The sequence below is a fragment of the Danio rerio genome, chromosome 19, assembly GCF_049306965.1.
Source record: "Danio rerio strain Tuebingen ecotype United States chromosome 19, GRCz12tu, whole genome shotgun sequence".
Lineage (NCBI taxonomy): Eukaryota > Metazoa > Chordata > Actinopteri > Cypriniformes > Danionidae > Danio > Danio rerio.
The window spans coordinates 14,120,001-14,133,841 of NC_133194.1; the positions used below are offsets into that span (position 1 = coordinate 14,120,001).

The 13,841-nt window shown below is 36.6% G+C and overlaps 1 protein-coding gene and 1 long non-coding RNA gene across 44 annotated transcripts in view; one reads left to right on the plus strand and one right to left on the minus strand.

Annotated features, from left to right (window-relative positions):
- The window catches only part of LOC141379031 (uncharacterized), a 58,980-nt gene extending 46,762 nt beyond the window's left edge, over positions 1-12,218 (minus strand). Inside the window, exons 1-2 of the long non-coding RNA XR_012394953.1 lie at positions 12,133-12,218; positions 11,133-12,042 (exon numbers count right to left, since the gene is read on the minus strand). This is a non-coding gene — a long non-coding RNA (uncharacterized lncRNA). The remainder of the gene's footprint in view (positions 1-11,132; positions 12,043-12,132) is intronic.
- The window catches only part of rims2b (regulating synaptic membrane exocytosis 2b), a 254,309-nt gene that overhangs the window by 46,401 nt on the left and 194,067 nt on the right, over positions 1-13,841 (plus strand). For all 43 annotated transcript variants that reach the window (XM_073931581.1, XM_073931575.1, XM_073931579.1 and 40 more), the window contains one exon: positions 2,100-2,275. In XM_073931581.1, the coding sequence (XP_073787682.1) occupies positions 2,100-2,275 (176 nt within the window). The remainder of the gene's footprint in view (positions 1-2,099; positions 2,276-13,841) is intronic.

Consider the following 13,841-nt stretch of genomic DNA (forward strand, 5'->3'; position numbering starts at 1 on the left):
GTTTAAAAATAAAAGTGCTCATTCATTACAGTTAATCTCACTTATTTTTCACACAGGTATTTTTAAATACATTTTATTTCATATTATTATTATTATCATTATTATTATTATTATTATTATTATTATTATTTTCTTAGGATAGTCTCCATTCTCCAGCAAACCACAACATAGCATACAATCAGTTGGATGTATGTGTGTGTATAAATGCTTTCTTAGCAGAGTAAAATTCTGTGATAACTGCAAGTATCTACTCGCCATTTTCTTGACCACACAAATATAGATTGACAGATGGTGTCATTTGTAGCCAGGGTCTTCTCACAGACACTTGGGGCTCTAAAAGCGCATGGCTCAAAAGCATTAACGGTGTGTCAGAATTCACTTTTGGCTATTTTAAGGACGGAAAATAATGCTCTGTGCCCCGGCGCATGGTCTAACAGGGTTGTGCTTATTTTTGTTAATGAGTTATGGGTGTGTTTTGAGTATAAGGAGCATTAAACCAATGAGTTTTTCATCTCCCATTCCCTTTAAGAGTCAGTTGTGTCGCACCATGGTGCATTTGCTATTTACATGCCGGACTTTGCAAGTAAAAAAAGTGAAAGCTTTACTAGCGAGAAAACAGTTAAACAGATCGTCTGCGCAAGGATAAAGAATGAGCCTCCTCCATTCGACCTCTTTACTTTCTCTTTACTTTACCTATACTCTTTACTCCTTTACTTTCGTGGAGTAAGAAAATGGTTAAAACTCACTCCACTGAAGACATTCATTAGCCTACATATTTAATTTAGTTTGTGAAGCGCAAAGACTTGTTTCAAAACTATTTATAAATTCAGTTCTAATTTCCAATAAATGAACATCAATAATGAAGTGTGGTCAAAAAACTGAGTTCTTTCTAAACGCACGTCCCTGTGTCCGTGCCCCGGTGACCCATATGTCTCCAAAACCTGTCATGAAAACAAATCTAAACTTGTTTTTATTAAAACAAATATAAATATGCATGTAATGGATACTAGTAATATTATACTAATGCAAATTGTCAAGAATAAAGTGACAAAAGGTGAAGAAGGCATAGATGTAGTGGTGTTTATATGTACAGTAGAAAATGATAATTTTGTATGGTGTGTGTGTGTCTGCATATGTGAATAACTAACCTGCTTTGCGCTGGACTTTAGACCTGCTCTCATTTAGTCAGTGGTGCAGTCTATTTCAGTTCCTCAACAATGCGCCTTCACACACCTCCTTTTTAGAATGGAACAGTCGACAAAGTGGCTTATGGATTTGCTATTTTAACATTCATTCGTTCATTCATTCGTTTTCTTTTGGCTTAGTCCTTTTATTAACCTGGGGTCGCCACAGCGGAATGAATCGCTAACTTGTCCAGCATATGTTTTACACAGCGGATGCCCTTCCAGCCAATAGTATCTGGATGCAAGCTGAGACTGCATCACTCAGCGATGCAATCTCAGACACAATTCACTCAAATTGAGCGAGTGACGTCACTGTGACGGGTAGGGTTAGGGGTGGGGTTAGGTGAGCCCATTAAAAAGCATTGGATGCAGCCCAGATTGCACTGCACCAGGTCTGCAGCCAGACCCATCTCCTTCCAGCTGCAACCTATCACAGGGAAACACCCATACACTCTCATTTAATCACATTTAGTCTACCCAATTCACCTGTATCACATGTCTTTGGACTTCTGGTGAAAATCAGAGCACTTGGACGAGACCATGTAACCACGGTGAAACATGCAAACTCCACACAGAAATGCCAACTTACTCAGCCGGGGGTCAAACCAGTGACCTTCTTGCTGTGAGGCGATTGTGCTACCCACTGCGCTACCGTGCTGCCCAGTATTTAAACATCATGGGGCAAAACATGAAAATTACTGTTGCGCTGGTCAGAAAATTGCAACAAATTACGCTATACATGTCTTGCGCCTTACTGCTCCAGGTATTTGATAGGGCTCTTGGTGTTTATCTGTTTGATACAAAAATGACCAAAGTTTGATAAATGCTGAACATCTTGGTTTTATTTTGTAATGTTATTGCTACCTATTTCTTATGAATTTCTGTATTTCACTAAATTTGTCATCTGTTGTGTAGGTAATGTGGGTATGCAACCTGTGCCGAAAACAACAAGAAATCCTCACCAAGTCTGGAGCATGGTTCTACAGTGGTCCTGAGGGCTCCAGGTCAGGACCGCAAGCCAAAGTAAGGAGAGGCCCAGCCGGAGCATACCAAGACCCTCTCAGAAACGGTTCAGGGATCCCCACAGACAGGTTAGTAAACTACAGTATTGCACTTTGCCTGGCCTCAAGTTCAAATGTTGCTAAGTTTAATTTTGTCGAGAATTGATGTTGTCAAATTTTTTGAAGTTGCTAGTGCACTTTGTATCAGTGAAGATGCTTGGAATTGCTTTGTTATAAAATCCTTTTCATAAATAAAAAAATGCTTTTATGGGGATTTTATATCAAATTTAGACTGATTTCAGATGGGTTTCTGCATGATCAGTGTGATGTAGGATGTTGTGCTGATTTGTAATAGAAAATGAGAAAACAAATTTGTTGTTTGTTTTTTGTAACGTGCATCATAGTAGACTATTTCTGGGATGTATCACCCTCCAAAGTACACTTCGGAGTGAAAACAGTAATGGTTGCCTTACTGGAGTGTTGTTCCAAACTGAAGTGCTCAAAACTGGCCACTTTAAAGGGCCCTTTGGAGTGAAGCATTTTAAATGATACAATTGATTGACAGTCTAGGCAGAGTAGGGAAGTTGTTAGGTGGATGCACTTTGAAAGGGCTCATCCCTATGCTCTAATCCCTTCAGAGTGGCCCTCCGAAGGGATTAGGGCATAGGGATGAGCCCTTCTGAATGATACCCAATGAATAACAAAGCCACAAATGGGACGCTTTATATTGCCACAACAGAAATGTTTAATTTCACTTCAGTCTATCATGACATGTAAAGAAGTTTTTGAAAAAATTTAAGGTTGTGATATAATGCTGCTCTGCTTTTGGTGTTAAGTGTTTTTAAAGGTAAATGTAGGTGTACGCAGTGCGTGTGTTGTTAATTGCTGAGTTCCTCTATTTAAAAAAAAGGAAAAATAAAACAACGTTCAAGATCAAGCCTTAGCCAGGTAATTAAAAGTAACGCAAAAGTAACTCAAAAATAACGTAACACATTATAAGTAACCAAGTAAAGCCATTAGTTACTTTTTTGTGAGCAACTCAATATTGTAATGCATTACTTTAAAAAGTTTCCAGTGATTGGTTGCGGCTGAAAAGGATTCCGCTGTGTAAAACAAATGCTGGATGATTTGCCGGTTCATTCCACTGTGGCGACTCATGATTAAAAAAGGGACTAAGCCGAAAATAAAATGAATGAATGAATAGTCACAATGAATCACGCAGTCAACGAGAGAATGTGTTCATTATTTTAAAGGCAGTGAAGAAAAGGAAAAGGGGATTATAGTCTAAATGGACAGTGATTTAACTTAAGACAAATCGTACAAAACTCTAGGGTCAGAAAGTTCTCAGAAACATTATCCTAAAATATATAATTTTTTTTTATGTGTTTTTAAAGGTAAATGTAGGTGTATGCGGTGCGTGTGTTGTTAATTGCTGAGCTCCTCTATTAAAAAAAGGAAAAATAAAAAACAACGTTCAAGATCAAGACTTAGCCAGGTAATTAAAAGTAACGCAAAAGTAACTCAAAAATAACGTAACACATTATAAGTAACCAAGTAAAGCCACTAGTTACTTTTTTTGTGAGCAACTCAATATTGTAATGCATTACTTTAAAAAGTTTCCAGTGATTGGTTGCGGCTGAAAAGGCATCTGCTATGTAAAACAAATGCTGGATGATTTGCCGGTTTATTCCGCTGTGGCGACTCATGATTAAAAAAGGGACTAAGCCGAAAATAAAATGAATGAATGAATAGTCACAATGAATCACGCAGTCAATGAGAGAATGTGTTCAATATTTTAAAGGCAGTGAAGAAAAGGAAAAGGGGATTTCATGCTGCGTCCCAAATGGCACACTATACACTATGCACTCATGCACTATGTACTTATGCACTTACACACTCAACAGGAAAGTATATGTATGTAGTGTTGTCCCAAATGGCACACTAATGTTTTTTTACTAAGCGGAAATTCAAACCGTTTCCCTGATGACGTTTGATGGTTGCCAAATCAGTGAAATAAATGACCAAACTATCAAATAAAACCTGCCGTGAGTATTGCCGCATTCACCATCAGAGGCGCTATAATCACTCTCGTTGGAGAATTTTGCTTTCACCAACCAAAATAAATAAAGTTATCCAACATGTGCATCCGATAGCTCCGCCCTTTCCGCTACGTAAGCAAACCTGCGGTCGTTGAGTGCGTGAAGTGTCCATCATTACACACTTCATTTTAGCGCCTGAATGAGTGTATCATCCGGGTAATTAAAGTGCACTTAATTTTTTTAGAGTTTTCAGTGTGAACACACTACTTACACTATTTATACTACAAAATGGCGTAGAATAGTGCATAAGTATGCGATTTGGGACGCAGCTATAGTCTAAATCAGGGGTGCTCCATCCTGTTCCTGGAGATCTACCTTCCTGCAGATTTCAGTTGCTACCCATATCAAACACACCTGCCTGTAATTATCACGTGGTGTTCAGGTCCTAATTAATTGGTTCAGGTGTGTTTGATATGGGTAGCAACTGAAATCTGCAGGAAGGTAGATCTCCAGGAACAGGATTGAGCACCCCTGGTCTAAATGGACAGTGATTTAACTTAAGACAAATCGTACAAAAGTAGCAAACACATTGATTTAACCTTTCAATAATCTGTATTTATGGCATGTATAACTCAAGGGTCAGAAAGTTCTCAAACATTATCCTAAAATATGTAATTTTTTTATGGGTTTTTAAAGGTAAAAGTAGGTGTTTGCTGTGCGTGTGTTGTTAATTGCTGAGCTCCTCTATTAAAAAAAAAAAAAAAAAACAACGTTCAAGATCAAGCCTTAGCCAGGTAATAAAAAAGTAACGCAAAAGTAACTCAAAAATAACGTAACACATCACATGTCACCAAGTAAAGCCACTAGTTACTTTTATGGGAGCAACTCAATACTGTAATGCATTACTTTCAAAAGTTTCCAGTGTTGGGTTGCGGCTGAAAATACATTCGCTGTGTAAAACAGATGCTGGATATATTGCCGGTTCTTTTCGCTGTGGTGAAGCATGATTAATAAAGGGACTAAGCCGAAAAGAAAATGAACAAATGAATGAATTACTTTCAAAAGTAACATCTAAAAAAAACGTTATTTTAATTTCATAGGAACTTTTGAATGTTGTTATATTCATTAATATTTCATTATCTGCAAATAAATAAACTAAATATACTACAAGTGCACATTAAGAAGTGCATTTACAACTGTTTCATGCAGGATATGGTTTCTGAACAATGCTTAGGATCATTTGTAGGTAGATAGCATATTAATAGTAAAAGTGATGCTCACAACAACCTTCATGTGTAGGTCTGATCTTTCACTACAAAGCTAGAAGCAGCAGTAATCATTATCTCTGGTCTGACTCATAAAGTGGACTAGCGATCCCGTCATACTGTTTCCAGCAGATCATTAAGGGTCTGTAAGTGGTCCAGGAACTAATGAGGAAAGTGCAGTGACTACAGAGGCCACATCAGCGTCAGACAGACTCGCACATATTGAGCTTAGACAGATGATGATAATCATTTTGACTGCTTGATTTTCCTACACAAGGCAAAGATGGAGCGAGTTCTGTCTGGGCTATTTTCTGAGTGCTGCTACATATGCATCTGGTAGATTTCTTGAATGTTGCTGTTTATTTTTTATTTTTGAAACATGATTGCTGTGTCCTAGAACTGCACGATTCTGGCTAAAATGAGAATTGCGATTTTTTTTTTTTTTTTTTTTTTTTTTTTTTTTTTTTTTTTTTTTTTTTTTGGCTTAAAATAAAGATCACGATTTTCTCACGATTCTGTATATGTAAAATGTATGGTAAAAACAAACTAATGGCACAACATCGATAATAATATTATGTGTAGGTCTACTGGTTTTTATAAATAGTTCTATTCTACTTATAATAATTATGATGTTGAATTATTATGTTTGAGATATATGCATGCAATCTGTCATATTAGACAAATTATTTCACTGGTAAAATCAGACATTTGCCATTATGAGATTATATTCAACAATATATAGGCTAGAGTAGTTATACGGACATTGTAAACATTTATTTTCATGCACAACTGTGGGTTCACTATGAAAGAAAAAACGTTTCAAATGCTTGCCGTAATCACAATGCGATATGATCATTTAAATGAAGTGCACACTTTTGGTTTCATTTTGACTGCTAAGCGCTTGTTCATACTTCGCGCGCGGCTCCTAAACGATCACTCTGTGCTACAAACAGAATATTCTTTATAACTGTATTACCTGTTCCTCGCAACATATGCAGGTTCTGTTCACTAAAGTAGACGGGCGCGCGTCTATCATTTAGTAGACATCATTATCATTATCATTATCAACATCATTATATGAAGACAAAAATGACATTTTTAGGTGAATTATACCTTACAAGTACATTATGTGACTCATTCGACATCATTCGGAGGTGTCAATGTCTCTGAGCATCGTGTGTTAAACAACGAAAAGACTCGTGCAGCCGCATTTTCTTCTCTCCTGAACTTGAAAATATGATTGACAGAATTGTAGAAATCCTGGATTAAGATCGTTTAGGGGGTCGAATCGAGATTGTGATCTTTTAACGAATAATTGTGCAGCTCTACTGTGTCCTAGGATTTTAGTACATTCAATTATGCTCAGTTTTTCGCAATTCTAAAATACACTACCTTACATTCCTCCCATACTTAAAGTAAACATATTTACAGTTGCTGTCACAACCAATTAAACAACACACCTATTGGTAACAAATATAACCTTTACACAATTACTATATAAAAATAATGGCCCCAAGGAATAACGTTATGGTAATTTATATTTATTTATTAGTTTTTTTGTGTGTTGAAGCGCTTTGTTGTCAGCAAGAATGGGATCATTTAGGACACAAGGTTTATTCTTGCCAATTTGACTGGGAAATCGTATTAAGGGCTGATGTATTAAAGACATTTGTGTAGCATAGCATCTCATTTGATGACAGCTGTATGAACATTACTTGCTCTATTGTAATCGTTTACCATGCTATGTTGATAAGTGATGCAATACATGCTGTTTTAACTGAGCAAAATGCATACAATGAGCATCAAATGGTTATTTATACATCCATGAATATGCATGACATTATATGGCAAGAGAAACAATATAAATGATTTGTGAAAAACGAATCAAATGTTAAATTCCGTTTAGCTCTTTTCTCCATCTGTCTCCTCCACGCAGATGTTTACGACTTGCCAAACTAAAAAACTCAAAGTAAATTTACATGGCAATGTTATTTTATTTATTTTCTTTCCTTTGTTAATGACATTTTTTGTGCATGGACTACTTTCCCCATTCACATGGTAAAGCTGTTTTATAAATCACTAAATGCATTAGTTAATTTAGAAGTTCCACATTAATATTAGGAAGCATATATTTATAATCATTCCAGCACATACTATTTTTTTCATGAATGTAAAGCACCAAAAGATGTAACCTAAGATGACATACAGGTTACTGTACCAGCAGTGCCATGACAGCACAGTAGCACTAATACACAAATGTCCTGTCAACTAACAAATGTCCTGGCATTACCATCGGTATCAATATTTATTGATCAAACCCCATTGTCAATATCAATAAAAAAAAAGATTTGGTATGAAATGCTATAGTTGTCTTGATGACGCATATATGGGAGCGTCACGCACATGAATCGGATGCATTTTCCAGCCGCACCTAATTGACTGGCTGAACTTTTCTGAATGCTGTGAGCGCACCGCAATACATTAGTAGAACTAACTGATCTGCTTTACACTTTGTATGGAATATACACATTTTAGTAATAACGGCAGACTAATTACCTCAGACAAACACCGCAGCGGTTTTTACTTTTCTCCATAAACTTGTATCAGAGCTGCAACAATGGTTTGTCTGTTTGTCATCCTCTGAGAAATCGATTGATGGTCGCCTAGTTACGAGTGATGCCAGGGGAGCTCGAGAACTTGTCACTTAAAGTCAGAATAACAACACACTGAAATGAGTGCTGCATAGCAACAGTGAGGAGATTGTAAATAAAAAAAGGATGTTACCAGAGTGGCTTTTTGGTTTCTTTTCTTGTGCATCCCAGCCACTAGCTCCCCATCTGAATTATTTTTTAGCATAGGGGTAATGTAGTCATTTTGTAATGATGCAATAAGCATTTGAATAATGATAGTTAGTTCCTTTACTAGAAAGCTCAGATTTTATTTATCATAATTTGTTTTGTTTACATAGTTTGAGGTTTACTGCATCATTATTATTCAAACCTTTCAGATGTTGATCAACCTTAAAGTTTTCTTTGATTGTTCAGCTTTTATGCTTTACCATTGCACACACTTTGTAACATTTCATTTAAGAGTTTCTTGAACACTTATGTTTATTTTTTTTAAAAAGAGATGAAATATATTGTTTAAATATTTTTGTTTTTGACTATTAAAACTAGTTGCCTTAGTAATGTTGGTAAATTAAAATAAAGTGAAAAAATATCCTCTATTTCTTAATGGATTGTTTAAAAATATTCAATAATTATCGTCATCGGATAATATGAAACATGGTATCGTGATAATTATTTGTGCAATATCGCCCAGTCCTACTGTCAACACGTTATTTGTGTGGACTTTACTTTTCCGGTGAGCATGCCTTTTGAATGCATACATAAATATATGGGTAGATAAGGGGAATATACATAGAATGTAATGTTGTTATTTTGAACTTTAAGCTAGTCAACGGTGTGTTCTGCTGCTTTGTTACTGCTGTGAGCATTGCAAGCCATTGAAATGAATGGGTTTTACAGTGTGGTGCATTTTACTTTTACTTTTAACGTAAGAGCCTCTTCATATCGCACAGTTATGCTGTGTTCACACCAGACCCAGTACGCACAAATTTCGGTATTCGCTTGTAAATAGACGCATTAACATTTCGAGTTTACTCGATTCATTTGTGCATCAAATCCGCTTTATTAGATTCACTGACCAATAAACATGGATTCGCGTCATGGGGGGGTCTTCTATCTGCCCCGTGACTGTAGCTTCATTGTTAAATGGCTAACATGAATTTTATTGAGAGATCTGATACTGACTAAATGTAAATGTAATGTTTATGTGCTTTATGAAGGTTAAAAAACAGTGTCGATTCATTTGGAGCCATGTCTGAGTCCACTAGATCCTTTCAGAGGTCTAGAGTTCATAAACTCTTCCAGAAACTGCACCTGGATGATGGAAAATTTCAGCAGTGCTTCTGACTGAGTCGAGCCCAGTTTGATCAACTGTTGTCCGGTGTCGGCAAGAATATTTGCCCCCTGGGACACCAACAACATGCGCTACATCATCAACATGCACCTACAAAAGAAAAGTTGATCAAGTTGATACAACTTGAGCATTTTGAGTCAAACGCACATTTAGCACGTCAATCGCACAAAATGCTCAATTCATGTCACTTCATTTGTGCGAAAACTCATCATTCGCGCCACCTCATTCGCGTGTATCACGCCGCAGGATGTCTATTTACTTCTTTTTGTGATTGCTGCTTCTTCCGCGTCTGCTGTGAACGCAGCATTAGTAGGGCCAGAGGACAAGCAAACCAGTGCAAACACTGCTGGGAAGTGAGGTGAAGCATATTTTTGTCAGTATTTCTCTTTTGGCTGAAAACTGAAAAAGCCATTTTTACCAGATAATTTTCAGCAGCCAGAAAATCAGAGCATCCTTAGTGTGAATATAAATATTGCTATATTTCTAACTTTTTCCTCTTGTACCATATTTAAATCTACTTATCCTAATAAATCTCATGATTGCATCTTTTTCTGTCTAAATTGTTTTCCACCTACTAACAGTGAAATTGATACAAGCATCATTTAAAGCTTTATGTTAGATTCAAACTGTAATTTGGTTTATTTTAGTTGCTACTGTAGACATCATGTACAGTTTATATGTAAACTCCACTCCTGTGGTAATTTCGATGTATGTGAAAGAAAAAAAACATCTGAAGTGTTCATAGCCACGTCAACTGCTCTATCTAGGTCAAATGCAGATCTGAATGTATCGTTGTGCTCACACATGTCCAAGGGTTTAATAGAAATACACTCTGCTGTCATTTAGGAGTATGATAGCGTAGATGTTTGAATTCAGATTTGAAATGGTAATTAACTTTGTACTGTAGCTCTAACGAAATGCCTTTTTGTTAATGTGGGCATCTGTTGTTTTTGCTGTCTTCAGTAGTTTGTTGTTTTTCCATGATGGCTTCACGTCTACGGTATTTTGGTGTTTTTATAGTTTGAATTTTGTCTATTAAACAATGGTTCTGCTTACTGGAGAATGGCTTTTAATGTGTACAACTTACCCCGCCCATAACCCTACCCTTCATAGTGACGTCACTAGCTTTATTCAGTGAATTATTCTGAGACTGAACATCTTAGCTTACATGTGCAAGTTTGCAGCCAGATACTATTGGTTCAACGTCCTTGTGGACAAACAAAGTACTGACAACAACAATTAAATATACTTATGAATCGGGCTGCTTTAAAATAGCTTGAGCATTTATAGTGACATAACACAACTGAAATGTGTGCTAATAATAAAAGGAACACAACCCTCTTTTACTATAGTTTAGGTTTTGTTATATTTTAGTGTGATTGGTTATAGTTGTGTGGCGTTACAGTGTGAACATGTTTTTAAAATCACTTGTGAGTTAATTTGTGTTTCAATTATTTTGTAAATTACATTCTTGAGTTTTGATTCCTTGTAGTGATGTCAGAGAGGATGGTGATGATGATGGCAGTCGTGATTAGCTTTTGTAATGAGGATGACAAGGACAAACAGAGAAATGAATAAATAAAACGGGGAAATGTCTGAGAAAAATATGGTTCAACATTTTACCAGTGCTCAGAACATAAGAAATTAAATTAACATACTCACATCTCAAGCTGAAAGAAGATTCGATTTGCCAAGTACAGAGACGCCCTTAGGTTGCCAGATCCTTTAGAAATGCCACTTCTTGAAGTGATTAAATTTGAAGGTAAAAGACAAAACAAGGATTGTTCACAAAGGTGGAACATATATCAGTCGTGCACTGTTGAGCGCGCTCCTCCGGTGCTTTTCGCGTCTCCTGATTTAGACTCCGGCGCACTGGCCGTGTCTCAAAACCTAGTAAGCTGACTGCTTAGACAGCACATTTAGGCATCATATCTCACAAGATTCTGCCTTTCTCCCTGTACTTCTTCCAATCGAGCTCACTGTAACAGTACGCTGTGTCCGCGCTCCCGTTTGCGCATCTCTCACCGACCCCCGTGTAATAAGCCAGTGCGAGCGCGTCAGGAATGATGTGTGGTGTGTGTTGGGGAGAGAGAGAGTCAGTGCTGCTCCAGTTTGTCTGATTCTCCGAGGCGAGACGGTGGCGCATGGACGCAGCTCCAGATATTCCAGCCGGTAAAAATGCAGCGCTGTTTTTCTCTCTCTCTGGCACGCCGTCAGACAGAATCCATCCCCCGCTCCCAGCAGCCGCAGCAGCACCTCAGGAGCGGAGCATGAGGCGCGCATCCATCAGATCTCCGGGAAAATATGGGACTTGATCGACACGGCAGCACGTTGGATGTAGCGGTAGCGGGTCTGTGGGTGTGCTGCTGCTGTTGTTTCCTCAAGTGAAAGACTACTGTGCTCGGTTAAAGGAGGAGGGGGGCAGGTGAAAATGCAATTTGGGACATTGCGACAGTTCTGTAGCTCTTTTCTATCGCATTTTAAGCCACCCCAGAACATCTCGAAGCCGGAGCTGTTGGGACAGGCGCGGAACGGCAGGTGAGACGATCGATCCCCGCTCATCACACTAGAGCTAAACAAACACAGGAATGCATTACATGGACATCCAGTGCTGTAGACTTACATTTGAGTGCCGAAGAAGCCCTTGGGGGTTCGAACTTACGATGCTGTTTATCGCTTAAGATTCGCATGGGTGTTTTATGAGGGTAGCTGCGCCTCCGTGCCAAACGACTTCATTTGATACACTGTGCTTTTTTGCATGACAGAAAATGGAAAGCACTTTATTACAGCGCCCTTGTAAAAGCAATACATTAGGTTATTAATGATATGCCTCAGAAGTATATATTTATAAATTGAGCCTGAAAATAAGTTTAGTTTATTTAGTAATATCTGTCTGTGTGAAAAGCCAAAGCTGTTATAATAGCCTATTATTCATCATTATTGATTTTTGTATATATATGAAAAGACTGATATTATAAAAAAATATATAAAAAAGACTGATATCCTGATATTAAAAGACAATGTAACGTGAACTGTGAAAGAGCGAATGTGTTGTTGGCAGGGAATTTTAATTATTGCTAATTTATTATTACTTTTTTGCTTTTCTTTAAACTGCTTTAAAATTTTTTTTCACCACTTCCACATGGTGTTTTTCTTGCTTCCACATAGGTCATCGGAAAGATGTTTAAGCAACATTTTTACAGTAGGGCCTGAATTGATAGATTTAGATAATGCATTAACAGAATGCAATAATCTTTTTACTTTAATAACCTTATAGTAAGTGAAAATGTCTGTATTCATGTTAGTTCAAAACACATTGGTTAATGTTGTTATCTTTGAAATGCATTAGTAAAAGACATTAAGTCAAATGATGCTGTAGAAGTACACCAAAAAAATGTCTGCAAAATTTAAATAAATAAATCAAATAAAATTAATTGGAACAAACAAATTACATTTAGTAATATTCACCTTAATTTGTTTGTTTTAATTGAGCCCAAATAAATTATTTACAAGCACTTAACTAATTTTTTTTTTAGTAAATCAAAAGAATCCAAAATTTGAAGGAAAAAAAAAAAACATTTCAGTGTGGATTATTTCATGTTAAGTAATGTAATTAATGGGATAGCGCTGCTAAAAATATAAATTTGCTGGTAATGTACTTACCCCCATGCCATCCAAGAATGTGACTTGTCTTTAAACAACATTAAAGACGATCCTTGGTGATTCATAAACTGCAAGCCAATTACATTACTTTTAGAGTTCAAAAACAAACAAAGACAAAATTAATATTCATGGTCGCTTATAATATACATTATAATCATTTGCTGAGGCTGTGGATTGTGAGTTATAATGAAAAGAAATAGTGTTAAAGTGTACCCAGGAGCTATGGGCATTAATGTCTGTGTAGTTTTTTTTTTTTTTTTTTTTTGACTTGCATGTGCAGCATTTTGTTTTAGGGTATCGTAAATTTTTAAAAAACAAAATTTTAGGCCCTTAAAAGTCCTCAAATTCACTGAAATATTTTCTTGTGAGTCTTAAATCATTTTAAACAGCTCTTTATTTTTCTCTGTCCAAGTAAAGCCAACATCCATCCAATCACCAACAATCCATCTCAAGAAAACTTTTTTTATTATATTTTTTATTTATAAGGTTTTTTTTTTATTGCAAAGAGACACAATTTAGAATAGCTGTTCGACATCTTTTACAGCAATTTCTCTAAATCAAATCCCCTAATCTGGGAAAGAAAACTAAAAACAGTTACACAATTCCTCATAATAATACTAACAGAGCAACATATTACCTTATATGATACATTGCACTCAATCAATTTGGACCAAAAGCCAATGTACATTTTTTATGTCATTGTCTCAA